The sequence below is a fragment of the Juglans regia genome, chromosome 3, assembly GCF_001411555.2.
Source record: "Juglans regia cultivar Chandler chromosome 3, Walnut 2.0, whole genome shotgun sequence".
Lineage (NCBI taxonomy): Eukaryota > Viridiplantae > Streptophyta > Magnoliopsida > Fagales > Juglandaceae > Juglans > Juglans regia.
In genome coordinates this window covers 8,790,463-8,811,727 of record NC_049903.1, presented here as the reverse complement: position 1 = coordinate 8,811,727, position 21,265 = coordinate 8,790,463, and the positions used below count along the sequence as shown (strand labels likewise).

The window sequence follows — 21,265 nt, the reverse complement described above, 5'->3', positions numbered from 1 at the left end:
ACGAAATTTTAAAGAAAAAGTAGATTTATAAATGGTTGGGAAGGGTGCATTTGCTTATACGAAAATATTTTATTTGTAATAAAAGTTAAATTCTTAAACTTTTAATGTTAATAAAAATCCATGATATCAAAAAGTGCTTGATGAGCTTGTGTCCTCAACAGACTCGCAAGTAAAGAGTTTTAGGGTACGTTTGGTTAGTGAGAAGTGTTGAGAATATTTATGAATAATAATAAAAAAGTAATGAAAAAGTAATAATAAAATATTGAATAGTAGTAAAAAGTAAGTGAAAAATAATGAATAGTAAAAAAATAGATAAAAAGTAATAATAAAATAAAGAATAATAATGAGAGTACTTGAGGTACTCTCACTTGTCAAACATAGCCTTAATTCGAAATACAATATCATTCAACAGGAAGAGATTAACAATCAACTCAAAGGGTTCTTCACATAAAATAAATGTTTATACTTTATAGTAGTCTAAAATCATTTATAGATTTAATAAGCCCAAAAAAACAGAAAATCCGATTTTTCTTAAAAATAAACGAGAATTTGAGATTAGTGTTCATAAGAAAACGTAGCTGAGCATTTTTCACCAAAGGAGAAAGCAAATGCAATCCAAACCCATCATCAGAACGGTCAAACATAAACAGACGAGCAAAAATGGCAGCGAAAAGTGGCTCCCTCGTGGCCACACCTTTTCTAGTACTAGCATGCATCATGCGTATGCATTCTTGTACCGTGATCCGCGTCGTTTGTTTTTGTAAAATTTTTTATTTATTTTTATAATTTTTATATAAAATAAAATAAAATATTTAATTTTTCAAAATTTTTAAATAAAAATAATATTAAAAAAATAATATTTATTTAATTTTTATTTTAATTCATTTTATTTTATTTATAAAAATAAACGAGCGCAAATTCAGGAGAAAATTGATTATAAAAAAATTATTATTTTATTTATTTTTAACCGTTACAAGTACAGATATTTTGAATTAAAGTAAAAAATATTAATATTTTAACTATAATAGTAGTTAAATTGTAATATAGTGGGTGATCTGTCGCGTCAGGGCTTTTCAAACTTTTACACTCTTCTCTTCACTCTCGGACACTCTGTAAGCTCTCTCTCTCTCTATGAATTTGGGATGGAGAATCGGAGATTATTGTAGGGTAAATTAGTACCGGTTTTGATTGTTTACGTTCCTGATTGATCTGTAAGTGCATCATTTTCAGAAACTTTGTTTATGCTTGTGAATACGATGATTGTTTCATGTGTTTGGCTGGACTTCAAAAACACCATTTTGAACGAAATCGTCAAAAGATTGTTACTTGTTTGTTCAAAATGTTGCCTTTGATTTCCTAGAGTCGCAGGCTTTTTCTTAAAAAAAATATATATAGAAATATTATATTGAAGTCTTATGGAACTGGAAGCATTCCGTTAATTTGAAATTCCTATTTCGTCAATTGAAAGATAAAGATGAAGAAATTATTCAACCGTTTTTCTCTTGGGCAAGGGATGGGATTGTTTGGCTTGATCTTATGTTATTTTTCCTTACAACTTTGTTTGCGACGCGTATGAAAGAGAACGTTATTTGGGGGTCGGATTGTGGCAGAGTTCTGAACTGGTGTTTTTAATTAAATGGGTCAAGTTTCGTAGGATTTAATAATTGTATATTGTTATCCGCTAGGATTTAGAAGCTCCACTGTAGAGCCACCGAGGATCCTGATCATAGTTAACTATTAATGGAGGCAATTTCTCATTATTTTAGCTATTTTGACCCAATATTTGTCCATGTAATTGTGGTGGGGTAAGAATGAACGGTAACCACCATTATGGGTTTTTCGCTGCTTGTGGTTTGTACTTATAATAAAATATTTATTTTTTATGTGTGTTATAATACAATATATGGATGAAACTAGATAATTTGGGGCAAAAGAATACTTCTCTTGGATTCATTTCATGATGGATTGACACAGGTAAATTGCATTGATTCGGTTTTGTAATGGCTGAGGCTGAACCTGTAACTGTTCCTAATGCTGAGTTGCTTGAATGGCCTAAGAAGGATAAGCGCCGATTCCTCCATGCGGTCTATCGTGTTGGTGATCTTGACCGTGCAATCAAGTACGTGGTTAAAGGCATTGCTGTTGAAGTTTTTAATGAGTTTTGTGAATTGGCTATGCTAGAATTTTTATTTTTTTTATACTGAATGTTTTGGGATGAAGCTGCTGAGGAAAAGGGACATTCCTGAAGAGAAATACTCTAATGCTTTTCTTGGGTTTCAGGTTTTATACTGAATGTTTTGGGATGAAGCTGCTGAGGAAAAGGGACATTCCTGAAGAGAAATACTCTAATGCTTTTCTTGGGTTTGGCTCAGAAGAGTCTAATTTTGTTGTGGAATTGACGTACAGTGAGTTGCTTAGACTTGTTACCTCGAACTTTATTTTCTCATGGTACACTGAGTAGTGGTTAAACTTGTTATCGGCGCCTTGATCTGATCTGTTAGTGCCCTCTGTTGAAGCATTATTACTTTATTTTGAACCACAGCAAGATAATGGTCTGTTTTAGGGATTCCTTGTTTAGAATGCTTTAAGGTTTGTTTTTCCATTACTAAGATTGTTTTGTTGCTACTTATCAAAAAGTTAAAAAGATTGTTTTGGCCCTGATATTTGAATTTATTGGCATGTTGCTCAATGCCTAGGATGTGATTTATAGATATGGTAAAGAGAGTACTATATCAAATACTTGGTCATGTTCCCCTTCGTTACCTCTACACTTGTATATCTAGGGATGAATATCATTTTTCAATACTCAATTTGTTGGTAGAAGTAGCTTAATAAAATGATTCCAAATTATAAAAATGGAAAAGGTATAGAGAGCATTTTGTGACAGTTGATACTTCTACTAAGTGGGTGAGATTCTTACTGAGTGCATGATTATGCCTTTAGTTTTTGTTAACTTTATGATCTCCAACTCACGAAATGCTATTCACTTATCCCCAAAAAAATATATGATCTCTGAGAAATTAGTTTGATATTGTTTACAGATTATGGTGTGACGTCATATGATATTGGATCTGGTTTTGGTCATTTTGCTATTGCATCTCAAGATGTAAGTATCATTCTCCATTGTAGAGTGACTTTGATCTGATTTCTGTTTTAGTGCTGACACTTGTTATGCATGGCCTGAACTTGTAGGTTTACAAATTGGTTGAAGACATCCGGGCTAAGGGTGGGGTTATCACTAGAGAGCCTGGTCCTGTTAAAGGTGGGAAAAGTGTCATTGCCTTTGTTAAGGACCCCGATGGTTATGTGTTTGAACTTATCCAAAGAGGCCCAACTCCTGAGCCACTCTGTCAAGTAATGCTTCGTGTTGGTGATTTGGATCGATCTATCAAGTTCTATGAAAAGGTATAAGCAATGACACTTTTAAGTGCATATGTTATAAATTTGATGGTTTGATTAATAGATATATATATATATATCGTGTGCATGTATATCAAAAGTCACCCAGCATATTCTTATAAGTGCATAATTTATGCATTTGAAGTGTCAGAGGATTATTTTCTTGTATGATCAATTAGAAAAGATTGAAGACCGGTCTCAGTTTACAGGAGGAAGCCTGGAACTTTTTTTTGTAGCTATTAGCCTTTGATTCTTGTACCACATAAGCACATTAAAGCTTGACACGATTGATATAATAATATACATAAAATTCGTCTATGTTCTTCCAATATGATCTTCCTGATCTTTTTGGTTTCCCTTCTATGCAGGCCTTGGGAATGAGGGTGGTGAAGAAGGTTGATAGACCTGAATACAAGGTTTGTTTTCTCATATGATATACACAGCAATCTTAGCAGAAGCAGATTAGTCTTCTTTAAGCCACCAAAGGGCTTATAGAATTCCTTAATCTGTGTTGCATGTATGTGACAGTACACCATAGCCATGTTGGGATATGCAGAAGAACATGAGACAACTGTTCTAGAATTGACTTACAATTATGGTGTGACCGAATATACCAAGGGAAATGCATATGCACAGGTCAATTTATTATATTATTATTTCCTCTTGGACTAGTTTTCTTCATTATGGAAACTTCTGCCACCAATTTTTTTTTTTTTGTCACTGTGGTATTCTCTGCAGGTTGCTATTGGCACTGATGATGTATACAAAAGTGCTGAGGTTGTCAGCCTGGTCACTCAAGAGCTTGGAGGAAAGATTACTCGACCAGCTGGGCCAATTCCAGGTCTCAATACCAAGATTACCTCTTTCCTAGATCCAGATGGCTGGAAAACTGTAAGTGCTTTTTAGTAGTGATTACTGTGATGCCTTTTTAGTTGTATCGATTTTATAAGCAGTGTTGCCTTTAGGGTTGGAAGTTATTCCATTGTTTTGAGAATGTGGCATTTGGTCTTTCTAAATTAATGCAAGAGACTGCTATGCATATGATGTTACTATTGTTTTGTGGACAGAATTTAATATTGGCCGGAAAGGGTTTGCTGGCTAGTAATTGGGTATATATAACTATATTTTGATAGAAAGTGAAATGGGCATTCAATCCAAGTGGAATATAGAATGAAGTGGTCGAAACTATTCAAATTGTATGCATTTGAGCTTTAATTATTTATGTAAAATAGACAGCAAAAGACACTAGGTTTTCAAAATCAAAGCTCTCATTTGTGGTTAATGAGTAAAGAGCGAGAAAAGAGTATAATTGGCTTCTTTGGGCTGTATTAACAGTATACTCTTTAGGATTGATAATGAATGAAATGAGCTGACGTTTGAAGGAATAGGCTCATTTGAAGTGGGATAAAAGACTTTAGTTGTAGATGCATGATGTTTTCTATAGCTGAAAGATTTCATGGTGTAGGTTCTAATCAAAATCCAATTGGATGCGGATGCTGTTGTGTATATTGGTGTTTGTTCAATATCGGTCAATTTACCCTATTGCTTTCCTTGTTAACCGCATGATATTGCTCTTTTGCTTCATACTCGTAGGTCCTGGTCGACAACGAAGATTTCCTGAAGGAGCTGCACCAGTGAAGAGTAACTGCTTAATGGGGAAGACTATGGATGATTGAGCACTTTCGTCCTGATACTCCACTTAGAATAAATTGGCTGTCTAGCATTGATCGATACCGATAGTGTATGCTTGTTTTGAATGTGTTTGTCCACATAACCAGTATGTTAGTTTGGTATGTATGGTGGTTCTCTGTGCGACTCAGAATCATATTTGAGGTACTTGTATATGTTGCATCAATTGGTGGTATATGGAGTGTGGAGCCAAGTTTATGTATGTATGTATTATGCGTTATGAAAATCTCAAGTCCAAAAAGAAAATTATGAAAAACAAGTATACAAACTTATGCATCAAATTGTCAAAATCTGTTTATTATTGGTTCGACGTAATGCATCACATCATATAAGTTTGTAAAAATGATTCTCATTATAGGATAAGTACCTTTCATTTTGTTTTGCTTTTCACGCCTATTTACGGAAGTAAAAGGTCTAGAATATTTGAGCATGAGAAGAGGAAAACTTGAAGGCTTTAAAACTACGTTTTCTTGTTAATATCGAAGCATTAAGGTTATGGGGGAAATGTCTTAAGCATGAGAATTGAGCAAGAGAGGATTTTTAGGGAAAAAAAAAATTCTCGGTCACAATATGGAAAATGTTGTTAAAGATCCAACTGTTGATGCAACAGTTCTAATACTAATTTGATTAAATTTTTAACTTTTAGGATTAATTAATTTGATCTAGTGGTAGCTATTTTCCTTTTGGTGGTTTCACTCATTTGTCAATATTCAATGACTTTAACACTATACCCATACAAAGTATCAATATATTTTAATCCAGCTCATAAATCATCCCCTCCTTAACTTGTACCCATGACGTGATCTCTACTCTGATACTAATTGTTAAAATTCCAACTATTGATCTAAAAATCCTAGAATTGTTAGATACTGTTTTGATTAAACTTTTAACTCTCAGGATTATAACAAATGTTTTTATCTCAAAAATCTTTATGATTTTCAATGATGAAAATTTGTTCAACAGAAGAACGAGATCCAAACGAAAATAAAAGGCATGTCAGTTCTCTGTTTGTAGCCATGGCACTTTATTTTGGCAATTTTGTGTGATAATACTTAATTTTCCATGTAAATACTAATTATTTCCCCAAAAAATAAATGTAATTGCCGATAACGAGTTATTTCATTCCTTTTCTCTATGGTGGTTACTTCCTTAACTCGGTAAAGAAACATGAGCCCAAGCAAATTTATTGCCTCCAATTACCTTTTTTTTTTTTTTTTAATCTCTATGCAAATAGAGTAATATAGTATTTATTGGGACTCTCCACCCCCTCCTTTTGTATCTTTCTTTTGAACTCATCAAAAAGAACAAAAGATTACAAAGACCTGTAATTTTGGTATGAACATTTGCAGGTAAAATAGAATGGTGAATGGAAATTTCCTTCCATGCATAAACTTGGCCACAATCCAAGTAAAACCTCTTCCAGCACTGGCTCCTGTAGGATCATATCTATGTACAACAATACAAGGTCAAGCTTCTGCTTGCAGGTTTGGCCATCCGAGTCAAACTAACTGAAGTGACCTGCTTCTATAGAACTGTATCTATCGGATAGCTGCCAAGGACACGAAGAAATCTTGCGAATTCCTGCTACAAAAGAAAAAAGGTAACATACCTTATATACTCTTCGATCCATAAAAAAAATTTTCAACTCAATAGCATAACAATGCTGGATTTTCTCTTGCAATCAGGACAATAGACTGACCTGCAGATGTCCTAAAGCATGTTGGGCGCGAGGCTCTGCCATTGAAGCTTCAAAGTCGATGAAGAATAGGTAGTCAAAATGCCTGCCACCAAAAAACATTGAGTATTAACTGCAGCATGGAGGATTTCAGGAGACGATTACCATTCTAAAATCCCATGGCCATTTTTCAATAAGTCACGTATAATCACCCTTTTTCCTTCTCTTTTCATCTAAAAATTTGCAAAGCTCTTCTTTATTTTTTTGGGAAATCTCTCTACAACTTAACCAATGAACTTCTTAAATAGCTTTTATGTGACAACAAATACATCAAGTTGATAGAATTGAGTCCTATCATTTGTTCTCTTTTCTATTTCTATGAATTCTTTTGCTGGAGAAATATTATTTAAGCGTCTTTCTTGGGCAATCAACTACGACGCTAAGGGTGGTAGCTCAAGTCGAGGGAAGACTAAAAAGAGGGCATCATGAAGACATTCTTGTAGAGGGAGTTTCGGGGGGAGTATTAGTCTTACCAGAAACAAGGGGTTGGGGTTGGATAGGTGTGTTTTTTATTCCAATTCGGGCTTAGTGTATTTTAGGTAGTTTTTCACGGGCTTTTTGGGTCTTTAGGAGCTCTCTAGTATGGGCTAGGTGTTTTCTTGTATACGTCCAGTGTACTTGGTTACTCCTATTGATATATATAATATTTTTACTTATAAAAAAAATATTATTTAATTCCACCTGGTCTAATTTTCATAACAATTACTAAAAAGAAAGCCCCATCCATAACATTTAACACCAGTGAATATGCATATTAACTCCAGGATAGCTCAAACATTAAATTCTACAGTTGCAAATCTGAATTCAAAAGATAATAGCACTCACTTGGCACTCCCTTCATTGGAATTATCAACAACACTCAAAGGGTGCTGTTTCCATGGTCGACTCTCAATCTAAAATTTATCCAAAACAGATGAAAACAATCAAAGCCTATTGATACATTGAAATTTAAAAACTTAATTATAATTGGAGATTACCTTAGACAAATTAATGCTCCTCAGAGCAAAGACCGATAAAGCTTTGAATAGTACACCAGGACCTTCTTCTAGAGTAAACACAATGCTTGTCTAGGAACAGAATCAACAGATAAATATTTCATCACCATATTGACAGCAAGGACACAATGCCCAGGAAAAATTATACCTTATAGGGCCTATCAGTTCCGGGAATTATAGGTTCTCTTGCAAGTATCAGGAAACGAGTGATATTATCATTATCATCCTGTCATTACAAGGTGGGAACAATCTGGTTAAGCTGCACTTGCGTGATTCATGACATTAAGCTATTGATAATGAACAACAAAAATGGAAGAGACAAATCAAATAAGAATACTAAACAAAGCCTCAAAGATGTCAATATTTGCAGCTATTACATGTAAAAAAGCATTCATGTACAAACTAGCAAGTAGTTGCATGTATCACGTGTCGAGGAATAGTTTTCCAATAACAGAATAGCATTACAAAGATTATGTGTATGTATGACAGGGTGAGCAATTCTGCAGCTTCACTATTACATTTGACATCGGCACATTTAAAAATTGGGTAAGATTTTCAGTCATACTATGCTGTTGGGTCTCTGAATTATATGCTAGGCTCCAATTGATGTGGAAAACATTGAAATGGGCCACAGTATCAATTTATCAATTTTTGTGACATCAAGATCTTCATTTTGGTTGAAATGGATAAATTGCATTTAATTAAGAATTTTAAGGATGAGATTGGAGCTCTTAAAATTTGCAGACAAATTGAAAATTTCCCTAAATTTCAGTGATAGAAATTAGAGTTTAACCTAGTATTTTTCATTGAAGATGGCGTATAGACTCTGCATGCATCACCAACCCAAAAAAATGCATGAAAATAAAAAACTGCTACAGACACAGAGATTACACAAAAGCAAACCTACAAACTGATGTGGTTTCATGGGATCCGTTAGATCTACTTTACAATAAAAGTAACTTTACAATCTGATGTACCACATCAGTTTGTGGATTTACTTTTGTGTAATCCCTTTGTATCTAAAGTATTTCCCTGAAAATATTAGGAATAAAGATTTAATGGTGTCATCTCGTAAATATATCTATATATATATAGATATATATACATGCCTATCTAATTTTGTCTGAAGACTGCCCTTGTTTCCCAAATTATAGAAGCAAATACAAAATGATGCAAGACAATTACAGCAGTTTGTCTTATTCAACTCTCAATAGCTCTGTATATGTCACTATATGATCCTTTAGTCCTTTAATTGTGCTAGGGAAAATCTTGAAAGAACGGTATTCAAAATTTTCCGCATCTTAGCAATTCTGTCCTTAATGTAAAGAAAGAAGTTTAGACAGATGTTCCCCTAGAACTAAACATGCTATCCACTTACCACGTAGCAATGAATTACTATATACTGCAAAATATTATTATTCTGATATAAAAGATAAAATTAAACATAAAACTAGTTCAATGATCACATAACCCAAAAAAAACACAAATGTAAATTTTGAAACAAAGCATATAAGGAAAACTAATTGACAGAGAGATATCACCTCCCAAACAAAAAAAAGAAATTTACATGATGAGTCCCTGACCAACAATACATGAGATTCCCACTCATCAACCATACAAAATTAAAAAGGGAGAATTTGGCAAGACTGTAAATACCAAAGTTTGGCAATTTGCAGCCTTGGTCCAGATCTGACTGTTATGATCGTGCTGGGTGTCCTATTTTTCATCAGTCTAAACGGTCAAATCTGGACTCTCTACAAATTGCAAAATTTTGGTGGTTTAGGGTACAAATTGAAATAACAATGGAAATTTTTGGGTACAAAATGTATTAAAAATACAAAAAACAAAGATTTTGGAGCCAAAGACAAATACATCGAAAAGAAACTGAGCATATAGAAAAGAAAAAGGCATAAAATAACATAACAAGCTACACTAGAAGAGAATTGGGACCCTGTCTACCCCCTCTCCTCTCACTCTACATCCCAAGCTTTCTGTTACTTTCTTTCCCTTTCCAGCATTCTGCTTTCCTGGGAAATCAATTTTAATTTTAATTTGATCCTATCAAAAAAATACTATCATTTTAATTTGATCCCTTCTAGTTCACAATGCTCCAACCCCAAAAAAAAAAAAAAAAATCATAGCCCTCTTCCTTAAATACGTACTGAAATATTCCTTAAAAGTATTCCTTATATTCTCCCAAGCCATTTTTCGTTTAAGAAATTTATAAAACAGTGAGTTTTTTCTTTTCAGATGGAAACGGTTTTGGATGGATATTGCTTTTTGTGAATTTGGAATCCACTACTTGGCTTCAGGTTGTTGTAGAGAAAGCCTGAGATTTTCTAAAAATTAATAGCCTTCTTTGATTGCATTTTCATTATCTGCATCTTGTCATGGTGAGAAAAAGAATCGAGGAGAACAGATTTGTCAAAAACTCCTTGGGAAAAACATATAAAAATATATATATATATATATATCTGTGTGTGTGTGTCTAGAGAGAGAGAGAGAGATCAGTTTTGTATATCATAACTGGTTGGGTTAACCATGTCGGTACCCCCGTTTAGATAGAGTCCTACCACCGAGAGGAGAAAACACCAACTGAACATTGCCGATTCGAGTAAGTGTAGTCAAGTTGGTTGGTTAGGGCTGACCCAATAATCCCCATAAGCAGAATGTTCCCAGTCTACGGTATTGATATCAAATAAAGGAAATAATGCAAAATCTGTGGTTTATCTTAAACCTATGCTATGAACATTAACTAAAAGTATTTACTGGAACAACCCTTTTATTTCACGTGATATATGCCTAAGGCATATGAGACTGAAAGGGAAGTCTTACCTGGATCTTTTCAGCAAGAATGTCGAGCCCATAAATTTCTGCAGCTTTGGCGCTTGCAATGGCCCCGGTCTCTCTTACGCCAGTTGACGCCACCATCTGTCCAAAATGCTCAAAGCAATTAATATATTCAGCGTCTAATGTAATTCAGAGGAAAAAAACATGTTGAGTTCACCAAGGTTGAACATATAACCTGAGCAGCTCCAGCAGTATCATAAGCACTAATCCTGAGAACACCTAAATCACATAGCATCATGTCACATTGAGCAAGAGCCTGCAAGCGAAAATATTTTTGAGACGGAAACTTAAGAACAAAGCAAACCCATGCCTTTCATCTCAAATAGGATTTACTAGTAACATGGTCAGCTCTATTACAAAAAATATTTTGGGTTTGTAAACCCAAGTATTAGATGGCAAAAGAATTGTATCAAGACCTTGTTGACTAACCTTTTAACTGTTTCAGTGTTTTGTAACAGCTGAGATTGACTGATTGGGACATCCTAAAGCTATTAGGATAAACAAAATTAACTAATTTTTTTTTTTTTATCGGTAAAAAAAATTTTATTGATCAAAAGTGAGACAGAGAATGCCCAAGTATACGGGACATATACATGAGCAAGTTTAAGTGTAGCTTAGGGATACAAGGAAATCATGAAAAGACCTGCCCTGAAAATCAATTACAATTGACCAATGGAGTAAAGTAATGAAAACAAAGTTCTAAGCTCTTCCATTGATCTCTCTTGATTTTCAAAGCATCTTGCATTTCACTCCCTCCAAATGCACCACCATAGACAAAACAAAATTAACTAATATTTTGACAATCATAACTGATATTTTGACAATCATATCGAGTGCCCATGTCATTTGTGCAGAATTAGGTCAAAGAATGCATCAGATTTCCCCTTCACAACAAGACTAGAAGAATGAAAGAGAAGCAAGATGACTGACCATAGGATGGCTCAAAACACTTTTTATCTCCTCTTTTCTAGTGCCAGGCAATCCTAAAAGGCAATGGTTAACTTGCAACTGCACCTCCCCGACTATGTGGAGCCTATGTCGAAGTAGCAGGTCATAATTACGGTGGATGCTCCCACCAACAGAATTCTCGATGGGAAGAACTGCTTTATCCACTAACCACAGTTCAACAGCCTGTCAAATTTCACATCAATAAACACATAAAAAACAATACATTGACAACCAATAAAAGCATGTAAATAACAATTATTTGAACCTTGAATACTTCTTCAAACTGATCACATGGAACGGTCTCACATTTAGGGTATGCTTTTAGGGCTGCAGCCTCACTATATGCTCCTGGTAACCCCTATTATTACAATACACCTGATATGAGAATACTAAAAATTCCATTGGGATAAGAATGATAAAGTGCTATACCTGATAGGCCACCCGTACTTTTGAACCATCACTTGGAGAAGAAGATAGGCCATTTGCAGTCAATGGTTCTGCAATTTATTTATATATTCAAGCCATGAGATTGCAACCGAAAAACATAAATAAAAAAAGAAAAAATGTAAGCTATACATTTTACCAAATGCTCAAGTATTATTAAATATGAAAGAAATCTTTATAGTTATTATTAGTAACTTAAAAAATATGCATTCTAACTTACAAAAAATGACTCATTCTAAATAACTAAAACCATTTTAATTTCAGAGTTGATATCTAACAAGCGTTGTCCCGATCATATGCCACCTAATCTGAAAACATGCAAAACGTGATCATACTCGAGCATCTATAGGTTATTGACTTGTTGCATGCATGAAAAGAGCCATTTTCCAACTGGACAGCATTGACATAAAATTCAAAAATTCCAAAAAAATGCCTTATCCATGATTGATGACTTGCTTACCAGAAGTAATCAAACTATATACTCACAACCTTGCTATTTAGAGCAATTCAGCTCAGCCTTTTAGGAAACGAATCAAGATACCCTACAATTCTATACTAAACACTCTACAATTAAAAAAGATACCGTTGGGTCCAAACAAAAAACTTGTATACGTATAAAAACATGTACAGCAAAATTACAAAATATGAAAGAAATCTTTATAATTATTATTAGTCAACTGGAAAAAAATGCATTCTAACTAATAAAAAAAAGACACTTCTAAATAACTAAACCATTTTAATTTCAGTGTTGATATCTAGCAACTAGGGAGGTTGCATAATACTTGTATTAGAACAAGCATTGCCCCAATCATATGCCACCTAATCTGAAAACATGCAAAACGTGATTATACTCAAACATCTAGAAGTTGCTGACTTGTTGCATGCATGAAAGGAGCTGCCTTCCAACTAGACAGCATCAATGGAATTCACAAATTCCAAAAAATGCCTTACCCATGATCGATGACTAAATGTTTACCAGAAGTAATCAAACTAAATACTCCCAACCTTGCTATTTAAAGCAATTCAACTCAACGTTTTAGGAAACAAATCAAGCTACCCGACAATTCTATCCTAAACACTCTACAATTCAAAAAAAGATAGATACATCATGCGGATCCCAAACAATATTTAATGCTGAAGTCTACACCAGCCACAGGAAACATTTAATACCACTAAGTCCAAACACAAAATTGTATACGTATAAAAATATGTATAGCAAACTTACAAAATATGAAAGAAATTTTTATAATTATTATTAGTCAACTGGAAAAAGATGCATTCTAACTTATAAAGAAAAATAGACGCTTTTAAATAACTAAAACCATTTTTTTATGAGTAAAATTAAAACTTTATTAATAGGAAAAGGCATAACCCAAGTACATGGGAAGTATACACAGAAATAAATAACTAAACCATTTTAATTTCAGTGTTGATATCTACTAACCAGGGAGGTTGCATAATACTTCTATTAGAGCAAGCATTGCCCCAATCATATGCCACCTAATCTGAAAACATGCAAAACGTGATCATACTCAAGCATCTAGAAGTTGTTGACTTGTTGCATGCATGGAAAGAGCCGCCTTCCAACTCGACAGCACCAGTATGGAATTCACAAATTCCAAAAAATGCCTTATCCGTGATCGATGAATAAATTTTTGCCAGAAGTAATCGAACTAAATACTCCCAACCTTGCTATTTAAAGCAATTCAACTCAACCTTTTAGGAAATGAATCTAGATACCCTATATATCTATGCTAAACACTTTTTACAATTCAATGAGAGATAGATACAAATATTTAATGCAGAGCTCTACACTGCCCACAGGAAACATTTATATGTTTGGTTGTTGAACCAAACTCAACTCATCTCAAACCAATAATTGATGGGACCAACTACTTTTTCAATTTTTCATAAAAAAGTTAAACTCATTTAAACCTATTTCATACATTTCAACCTAAAAAGTTTAACCCATCTCAACCTAAAAAAGTTAAACTCATCTCAGTGGAACCCACAAAATACTATTATTCACAATTCATCTCAACATCCAAACGCAGCCTTAATACCGTTGGGTCCACGTATTGTGCTTCTCTCTCACACACACCAAATGACATATCATTAGACCTATATCTATAACTACGAAAACTCAAGACCTACAAGCAGTGCCGAGGGAGAGCCCAACCACCCCCCAAAGTTTTTTTTTTTTAAATACTCTTCCATCTTTATTCTCCACTAAAAAAATAATAAAAAGGAAAAATCTCCGGTCCCCTCTAAAATATTGAAACAACCCCCTCACCCCCAAAAAACTTATACTAATGCATAGTTTATGTTTCGTACATCCAAAAGGTAAACTAACTCAAGTTCTTGCCAAAACTTAAAATTTAGCCTTAAATCTAGAAATATCTAGAGTTTTTCTAAAAACTTAAAGCTTTGGCTGAAAATAAATTTGAAAGCCACAAAATATATATTTTTTAAATTCATAACAACCTTTCTCAATCCTCTCTTTAGTTCAGTCAATCTCACCTTAATCTCCGTTTGCCATGTAGGTTGATACACGCTGATTTTTTTTTTTTAATCGAATTACGTTTGTAATTTTTTTGTATAACTATATATTGCAAAATATATAGTATCTAAGAAAACAAGGTTAATTATTAAAAATTAGTCGACCTCCCAAAGATCAATTCCTGCTTCGCCACTGCCTACAAGCATTATCGTAACATGGCATACCAACCTACATTGCTTAATACCATATTATGACCTATTAAACATAAGTATCAGGTAAACCATATTATTCCAACTAGAAAGAATGAAGAAATAAATAAATCTTAACACAAAAACACAATTACAAATGTGAGATTTTGAGTTAACTCACTGGGAAGAAGATTCAAATCCTTGTGAAACCCCCTGGGCTCATTACCCCGAGTCCGCTCAATGGCCCCAGAAGACTCAACCCCAGGCATATGCGGCTTCTCATCTTCCACAGGAGTGATAGCTTGCTGAGTCAAAGCACCAAAACGACAACATTCCCATTTGCGGAACTTTTCCAAATCGAGCTTAAAACTGATCAAAGCGGCCCCAGAATTCCCGGACCCACAATCTGAGGCCCCGAGATTAGAACAAGGATTTCTGGCGCAAACCCAGAGGGATGCACATTTAAGAGCCATTCACAACGAAGCCAATCTTGGAACCCAGAACACGAAGTCTCGGCCAAATGCAAAAGGTTGTGGTTGGTGAGGAGGGGTTTGTTGGCTAGTTTTGGTGAAACCCAGTACGGCATTGTCAAGGAGGTGGACGAGAATGGTAGTGGGGCTTGTTTGGACCCCACAAAAACGTTATATTCAGTCTGTATTTCGTGCTGTGCTGGAGTGAAAATGGAACTTCTGGATGTATAGATTTGAGAGAGAGAGAGAGAGAGAGAGAAAGAAACTCAGGAAAAAGCGTCCTACTTGTTAAAAGAATGGAGACTTTTAGAGGAAGAAAGACGGGGAGAAAGAGGTAGGTGAGCAAAAATGTTGGCCACGCGTTTTCTCGGATTGCATTAGACAGACAGATAGACGAGAGGGATCAGCATCATGTAACCGCTCTACTTTTGTAATACTTTGAACAAGTGAACCTTTGCGGCTTTGCCCAACCAACAGAAGTTTGCCATAGACAAAAACTTACTATTTTATTAGAAGCATTGCCATTTTTGGAGATAAAATCAGACTGCTTTCCCAATTCCGGCCCACCTACCGTGAAAAACTTATACTTTTCTACTTTTGGTACTGTTTATAACTTAAGGAAACAACATAGCTGGAAATCCAACTTTAGAAAAATGAAATAATTTTTCTTTAGCATGCATAATTATTAATAATATCATATATTTTATATATGATTAATGAATATTAAATAATTTAATTGTATACATAGATTATTTATACTTACTTACAACTTAAGTATCAAATAATTTTATATATGGTTATTCGTGTATGATTTATTATTAATTGATAGCATATATTGTTTTATATTTTTATATGGTTAATGATAATAAATTAGATAAAAATTACATTTTTGTAATGAATGTTATATACGTGAGTAGTACGTGGACGCATTTTTCGTTACATTTGACTCTGCTGGTAGATAGAAGGGGAGATTAATAAGTTTTGAAAATAAGCGAGTCTACTTTAATGCAATTATTAGTTTCAGAAGCATATTATAAATTAAATGAAAGTTAAAATGGACAAAGTGTAATTAACCTGATAATAAACTACAATAGATGAACTAAAAACATTAAGGAATCTTCTAAGATGATAAAATTGATATTTGGAAATGCTAACTTATAGTGCTATCGAGTTGAGAAGATAGAAGGACCGATAACGAGAGCTATGAAATGAAAGAGAAGTAACTTTGATTAGAATGGCCATCAAGGATGGTGGTCCAATGGTCATCAAGTTATTTTCAAGTAGCTTGGCATGTACTAGATTTTCGGTTCATATTTGAATATAAATTTACCTTAAACTATTGATATTGGAGGCTTAAAAATTTATTGAATTTGAGTTAATATGATTCAACGACAATTAGTCCCTCCTACCTTTTTTGGTCACATAGACTTTATTCGGTCTCGCTTGTGGGCTCAAGGTTCATTTGGTTCAGGATGCCGGCTAACTCATTTGGGTCACATCATGTGGGCTAGTTTACATGAATAATCTCGTACTTCCGCTAACAATTTAATTTAAAATAATATTCAACTTTAAATTAGAATGTCCAAAAAAAAATACTGAATAGTAATAAAAAATAAGTTTAAAAAATCATAAAAAGATAAATAGAAGTGAGATATTATCAGAATATCAAAAAATACCTTGACATCCAAACTAAGCGTATAGCTAGTGGCCGGGACATGCACAAAATTAATGAGGACAAGTGAAGAATAGGCTTCGTTTGAAAAGTAAATTCATTTCAATTCATTAATATAATTTTTTTAAATGTCAACATAAAATATAATAAACAATTCAACTTATTTAAATTTTAAAATATATTCTAATAATATTTTATCATCTTAATTTAATTCAACTTAACTCAATTTAACATTCAAATTTCAAGATGGAGGAGATCATAACATTAATTCTGTGGTCATGAAGGTATTGTTCTCTTTTCATCATTTTGTGGGGGTGTCGTCTATTTAATTAGGAAGTTTGGTGGAGCTAGCTTTATTTATTTTATTGGTCAAAACAAAAGAGAGAAAAAAAAGTCCTCATCGACATCACCTAACTAATTTGGTAAGATCAATAACCTAAATCATCACTTGGTTGATTAGGCCAGCAGCTGCGCGCATGCATCCATGCATGCAGTAGTACTACCTGCATGCCCATATATCTACTACATAGTCTATATATATACTAGTCTGAATGAATGGTTTTTTGTCGACTTATATTTAATAGTGAAGTCCTCACTTAAAATTCTCTCTCTCTCTCTCTTCCTTAATTTGGAAACTAATGATCGAGGAGAGAAATCTAAATTGTTGATAAATTATATATAAAAAAAGAAATTATATTTACAGTTTTCAAATATTTGTAATCTCTATTTAAAAATTATATGTGCAAACTCTTCACTTGATAGAAAAAGTATCATTTTAATAAAGATATTATTATAATTTTTAAAAAATTTAAAGATAAAATTAACTAGACTTGCAATACAGTCTCTATTTAAAGATTGTACGTAACATTACTCATATAAAAAAATGAAATAATGCTACGTACAGTCTCTAAATAGAGACTGCATTACAAGTTTAGTTAATTTTATCTTTAAATTTTTTTAAAATTATAATAATATCCTTATTAAAATTATAATTTTTTTTTATTTAATAAAAGACTTATACATGCCGTCTCTTAATAAAAATTACAAATAAAATTCCTCTAAAAAAATGCTTGGAGATAGTCAAGTAAGTTTTTTAGTACGGAAATTATATATGTCTTGCCGGGGGCTATCGTTGGTAGCCCCCGCTCTCAATTTTTTATTATTTTTACTTAATGATTAAGAATGTATTTTTTAATAATATTATAATTTTTTATTTTTTTTTAAAAATATTTTAAAAGGAAAATGCTAGATCTCCTGTTGGGGTCTAGTATTTTATTTTTATGTATTTTTTTAAATTTTTTATATAAATTTTGTTAATAATTTTTAATATCTAAAAATAAATAAAAAAATATAATATTATTAAAAATACTTTCTTAATCACAAAATAAAATAAAAAATTATAAAAATAATTTTTTAAATTTATTAAAAAATTTATTTTATTTTTTAAAAATATTAAAAAATATTAAAAAATTTATATAAAAATAACTTAAATAAAATATATATAAAATAATACTACACTCTCAACCAGAGTTCCAACAAAAACCCTCAGAAGCTGTAGCATGATCCATATTAAAAATATATATATAAAAAAAACCAAAAAAACAAAAAAAAATTTAAGACTAGTGGTGGCTCTGGCGGTGACTGTAGGGCCACTCCTTTTGTAGCGTCAGTGCTACTCTCAAATTTGTTTGACTGTGTCAGTGCTACCCTCTCAAGTTGAAATGGTGAAAGCTAAAAGTACATAATGTCATATGTGAGTTAAACTTTTTAATTAGTATGTCAAATCAAAATTATTATATTAATGAATTTGAGAATATTTTAGTGATACGTTTGAGTGTTGGGAGGTAATTTTAAATATTTTATAAGAAAATTTAAATTTAAAATTGTAAATATACAATATATAAAATTAAATTTTAAAACTTTTATCATATATAGAATTAATATATAGAATAAGATGGTACTGGAAATGAAAGGCCCCACAAGAATAAAAGACCAAACCAAAATGATTGTGACAAAGGAAGGAAAATTAAATGGAATAGGTGGGGTTCACATACGCCGGCTGCGCCCAAATTTTCACCATGAATTGTTCATGTGAATAATATTAATTATGACATGAATTTGGTGGCAATTAAATCAACCATATATGATCATGATGTCAACCCAAGCCGTGGCTTTAATTCCCGGCCGGTGTTTGTACCAATATTGCTGTATTCGAAAATATTGTTCAAATTTATAATCAAAGGCCGTGACACATGATCCATCGACCCCAAAATCAAGTTAACTTATAAATTAATTAATGCATTAAACCAATATCATATAACTACATCCATCAATAATGGAATATATATATATATATATATATAATTCCCAAATAACGAGCTGAGCAATCCTATGCCAGCTTAATTAAATCCTAATTTCCTCCTAATTTAAAGAATAAACGTACATGAACTTATAACATGAATTATACATCTCTGCCAAATTATTATTTAGGAATAAATGGAAATATTCACTAAATATTTCTTTTTTGTTCATGCAGTTGTATTGGGCTTCGCTACCTAACTATGGAACCTTTTTATTTCCGATCGACCGAGAGTACGCACTCATAAGTGAGAAAGTCTCGTTCCGACGGGAAAGTAAGACACGGGAATTGGAGGGGCCGGGCTTGATCTCTTGGAGGACTTGTTCTTAGACTTGGCTCTCTTGAGGACTTTGGTTTCGTTGCTCGCTTTCCCATGTGTCCTTTCCTCTCCTGCTCGATCGTCACTGCATGCAACCCTGCGGCTGCTGCCAGAATCGGTAAAGCAACCAAAGAAGCTTGACAACAAGAAAGCCATTGATTTCTTTTTCTGTTGCCGCAGATAAGAGAAATCAGACTGAATTCTTCAAAAACAGAAAAGCAGCTAAAGAAGATGGCCGGGTGGTCTTATTTGTTCGTGTTGTTGAGCTTTAACATATATACTAGATCTCTTCGATCCTCTCCCTCCTCTCCTATATATATATATATATATATATATATATATATATAATAGAAAGAGTGCCAAAGAGAACATCCTGATCTTGCAAGTTCGAAGAAGTATCTGGGAAAGCTGAATTTATGTTGACAACTTTGGTTAAATTAATGTAGTCCGGACCCCTGCTCACAGAGACGGGGGACATCTGGCATTGGAGGTGCCTTCGAGGAAACGGGATTTGTTAAAGCCACGCAATCTGTGCATGTACGATTGGTCACATTTCTTTACCGAGTCAAATTGTGCACTGACTCAGCACAAAGGCCGACAGTCAACTACTTCGGACGAACATGCACCAGTCGATTTTCAAAATTTGACACGATCATCATGGGTTTAATTGATCGAATACGGCAAGTCTCATGACATAGACCGTACCAGACACGTGATTAATTATAATTGCAATGAACCAAAGTCCTACGACTCGGCCAGTCCGGTTGATCTTGACTTCACCTGGATGCTAATTATCTTACTCATATTTTTAAATTCAGCTACATAACAAAAATAGACTATTTCTTTTAAGAATTCTTCTATACTACAGCCCCCTTTTGACCGCACACCACACTCCAACTAACAAGCAGGTGCTAGGTTTTTTTTTATTAAAAATATATAAAATGTAGAATAATCTAAATTATATGTTACTCCCAACATTAAATTGTGACTTCTCAAAAATTCAAAGTCATCGTCCTCAAATCCCAATCTCTTCCAAATGTGATCTTCATTCTTCCAATTATTTCAACTTCATTTCTATTTTCTACTATCTCACTTAATCTCACTGTCAGCAACCACAATCTCACTCAAATTCATTGTGGGCATCTACTACCATATATGACCTAACTAGCAACTAACACCTCCAAAACTCAACAAAACTTTCTTCTTGATCTCAACACGGAATTCATTCAAGATGATTTTGCCTGGAAAACTTATTGAAAGAACATCAGTCTCATGAGTCTCTCTCAAATCTTGAGTTATTACTTGATCGAAAAGTGAAATAGTCATGCTACTCAGATGAGATTTGGGTTGAAGTGAGAGAAGAACAACGTTGTAAAAATGGAGCTTGAAATGTGTAGGGATAGAGAACTTTAAACTAGGACTAGAGGTTGAAAGCTTGTAAACGGATGAGAGAACAAGGAGAACACAGTTGGAATGGAAGTGAAAGAGAACACCATTAAAAAAAGGACGAATGAATCAAAGGGGAGGGGGAGAGAACAGAGCTGGAAAAAGGAAGGGGGAAAGAGAACGTATAGTGTTGGGGGAAGAATCTCCAAGCCCATTATTTTACTTTTTCTCTTTAAACGGTTAAATAGACTTGATTGACCACGTATTGAACCGGTGTAGGGCTGATACCCTCATGGTGCGGGGCGGGGGGT

The 21,265-nt window shown here is 33.5% G+C and overlaps 2 protein-coding genes across 5 annotated transcripts; one reads left to right on the top strand and one right to left on the bottom strand.

Annotated features, from left to right (window-relative positions):
• The first annotated feature begins 1,048 nt into the window (after positions 1-1,048).
• LOC109020833 (lactoylglutathione lyase GLX1-like) lies at positions 1,049-5,334 on the top strand. 3 transcript variants are annotated; one of them, XM_019003358.2, is made up of 10 exons: positions 1,081-1,211; positions 1,975-2,120; positions 2,194-2,273; positions 2,362-2,405; positions 3,042-3,106; positions 3,193-3,405; positions 3,768-3,815; positions 3,928-4,035; positions 4,138-4,290; positions 4,993-5,334. In XM_019003358.2, exons 2-10 carry the CDS (start codon positions 2,001-2,003, stop codon positions 5,035-5,037), a joined length of 876 nt encoding a protein of 291 aa, XP_018858903.1. In that variant the 5' UTR covers positions 1,081-1,211; positions 1,975-2,000; the 3' UTR covers positions 5,038-5,334. The 3 variants fall into 3 exon arrangements, with proteins under 3 accessions (XP_018858902.1, XP_018858903.1, XP_018858900.1); XM_019003357.2 differs by lacking the exon at positions 2,194-2,273 and having other exon boundaries at positions 1,049-1,112; positions 1,975-2,119; positions 2,281-2,405; XM_019003355.2 differs by lacking the exon at positions 2,194-2,273 and having other exon boundaries at positions 1,975-2,119; positions 2,281-2,405.
• Positions 5,335-6,270: 936 nt separating this feature from the next.
• Positions 6,271-15,615, bottom strand: LOC109020832 (arogenate dehydratase/prephenate dehydratase 1, chloroplastic-like). 2 transcript variants are annotated; one of them, XM_019003353.2, is made up of 11 exons: positions 14,930-15,615; positions 12,046-12,113; positions 11,882-11,974; positions 11,599-11,799; positions 10,844-10,924; positions 10,654-10,749; positions 7,967-8,044; positions 7,801-7,890; positions 7,649-7,716; positions 6,788-6,869; positions 6,271-6,672 (listed from the first exon to the last, which is right to left on the bottom strand). In XM_019003353.2, exons 1-11 carry the CDS (start codon positions 15,219-15,221, stop codon positions 6,613-6,615), a joined length of 1,209 nt encoding a protein of 402 aa, XP_018858898.1. In that variant the 5' UTR covers positions 15,222-15,615; the 3' UTR covers positions 6,271-6,612. The 2 variants fall into 2 exon arrangements, with proteins under 2 accessions (XP_018858898.1, XP_018858899.1); XM_019003354.2 differs by having other exon boundaries at positions 6,271-6,669; positions 14,930-15,614.
• Between the last annotated feature and the right edge of the window lie 5,650 nt (positions 15,616-21,265).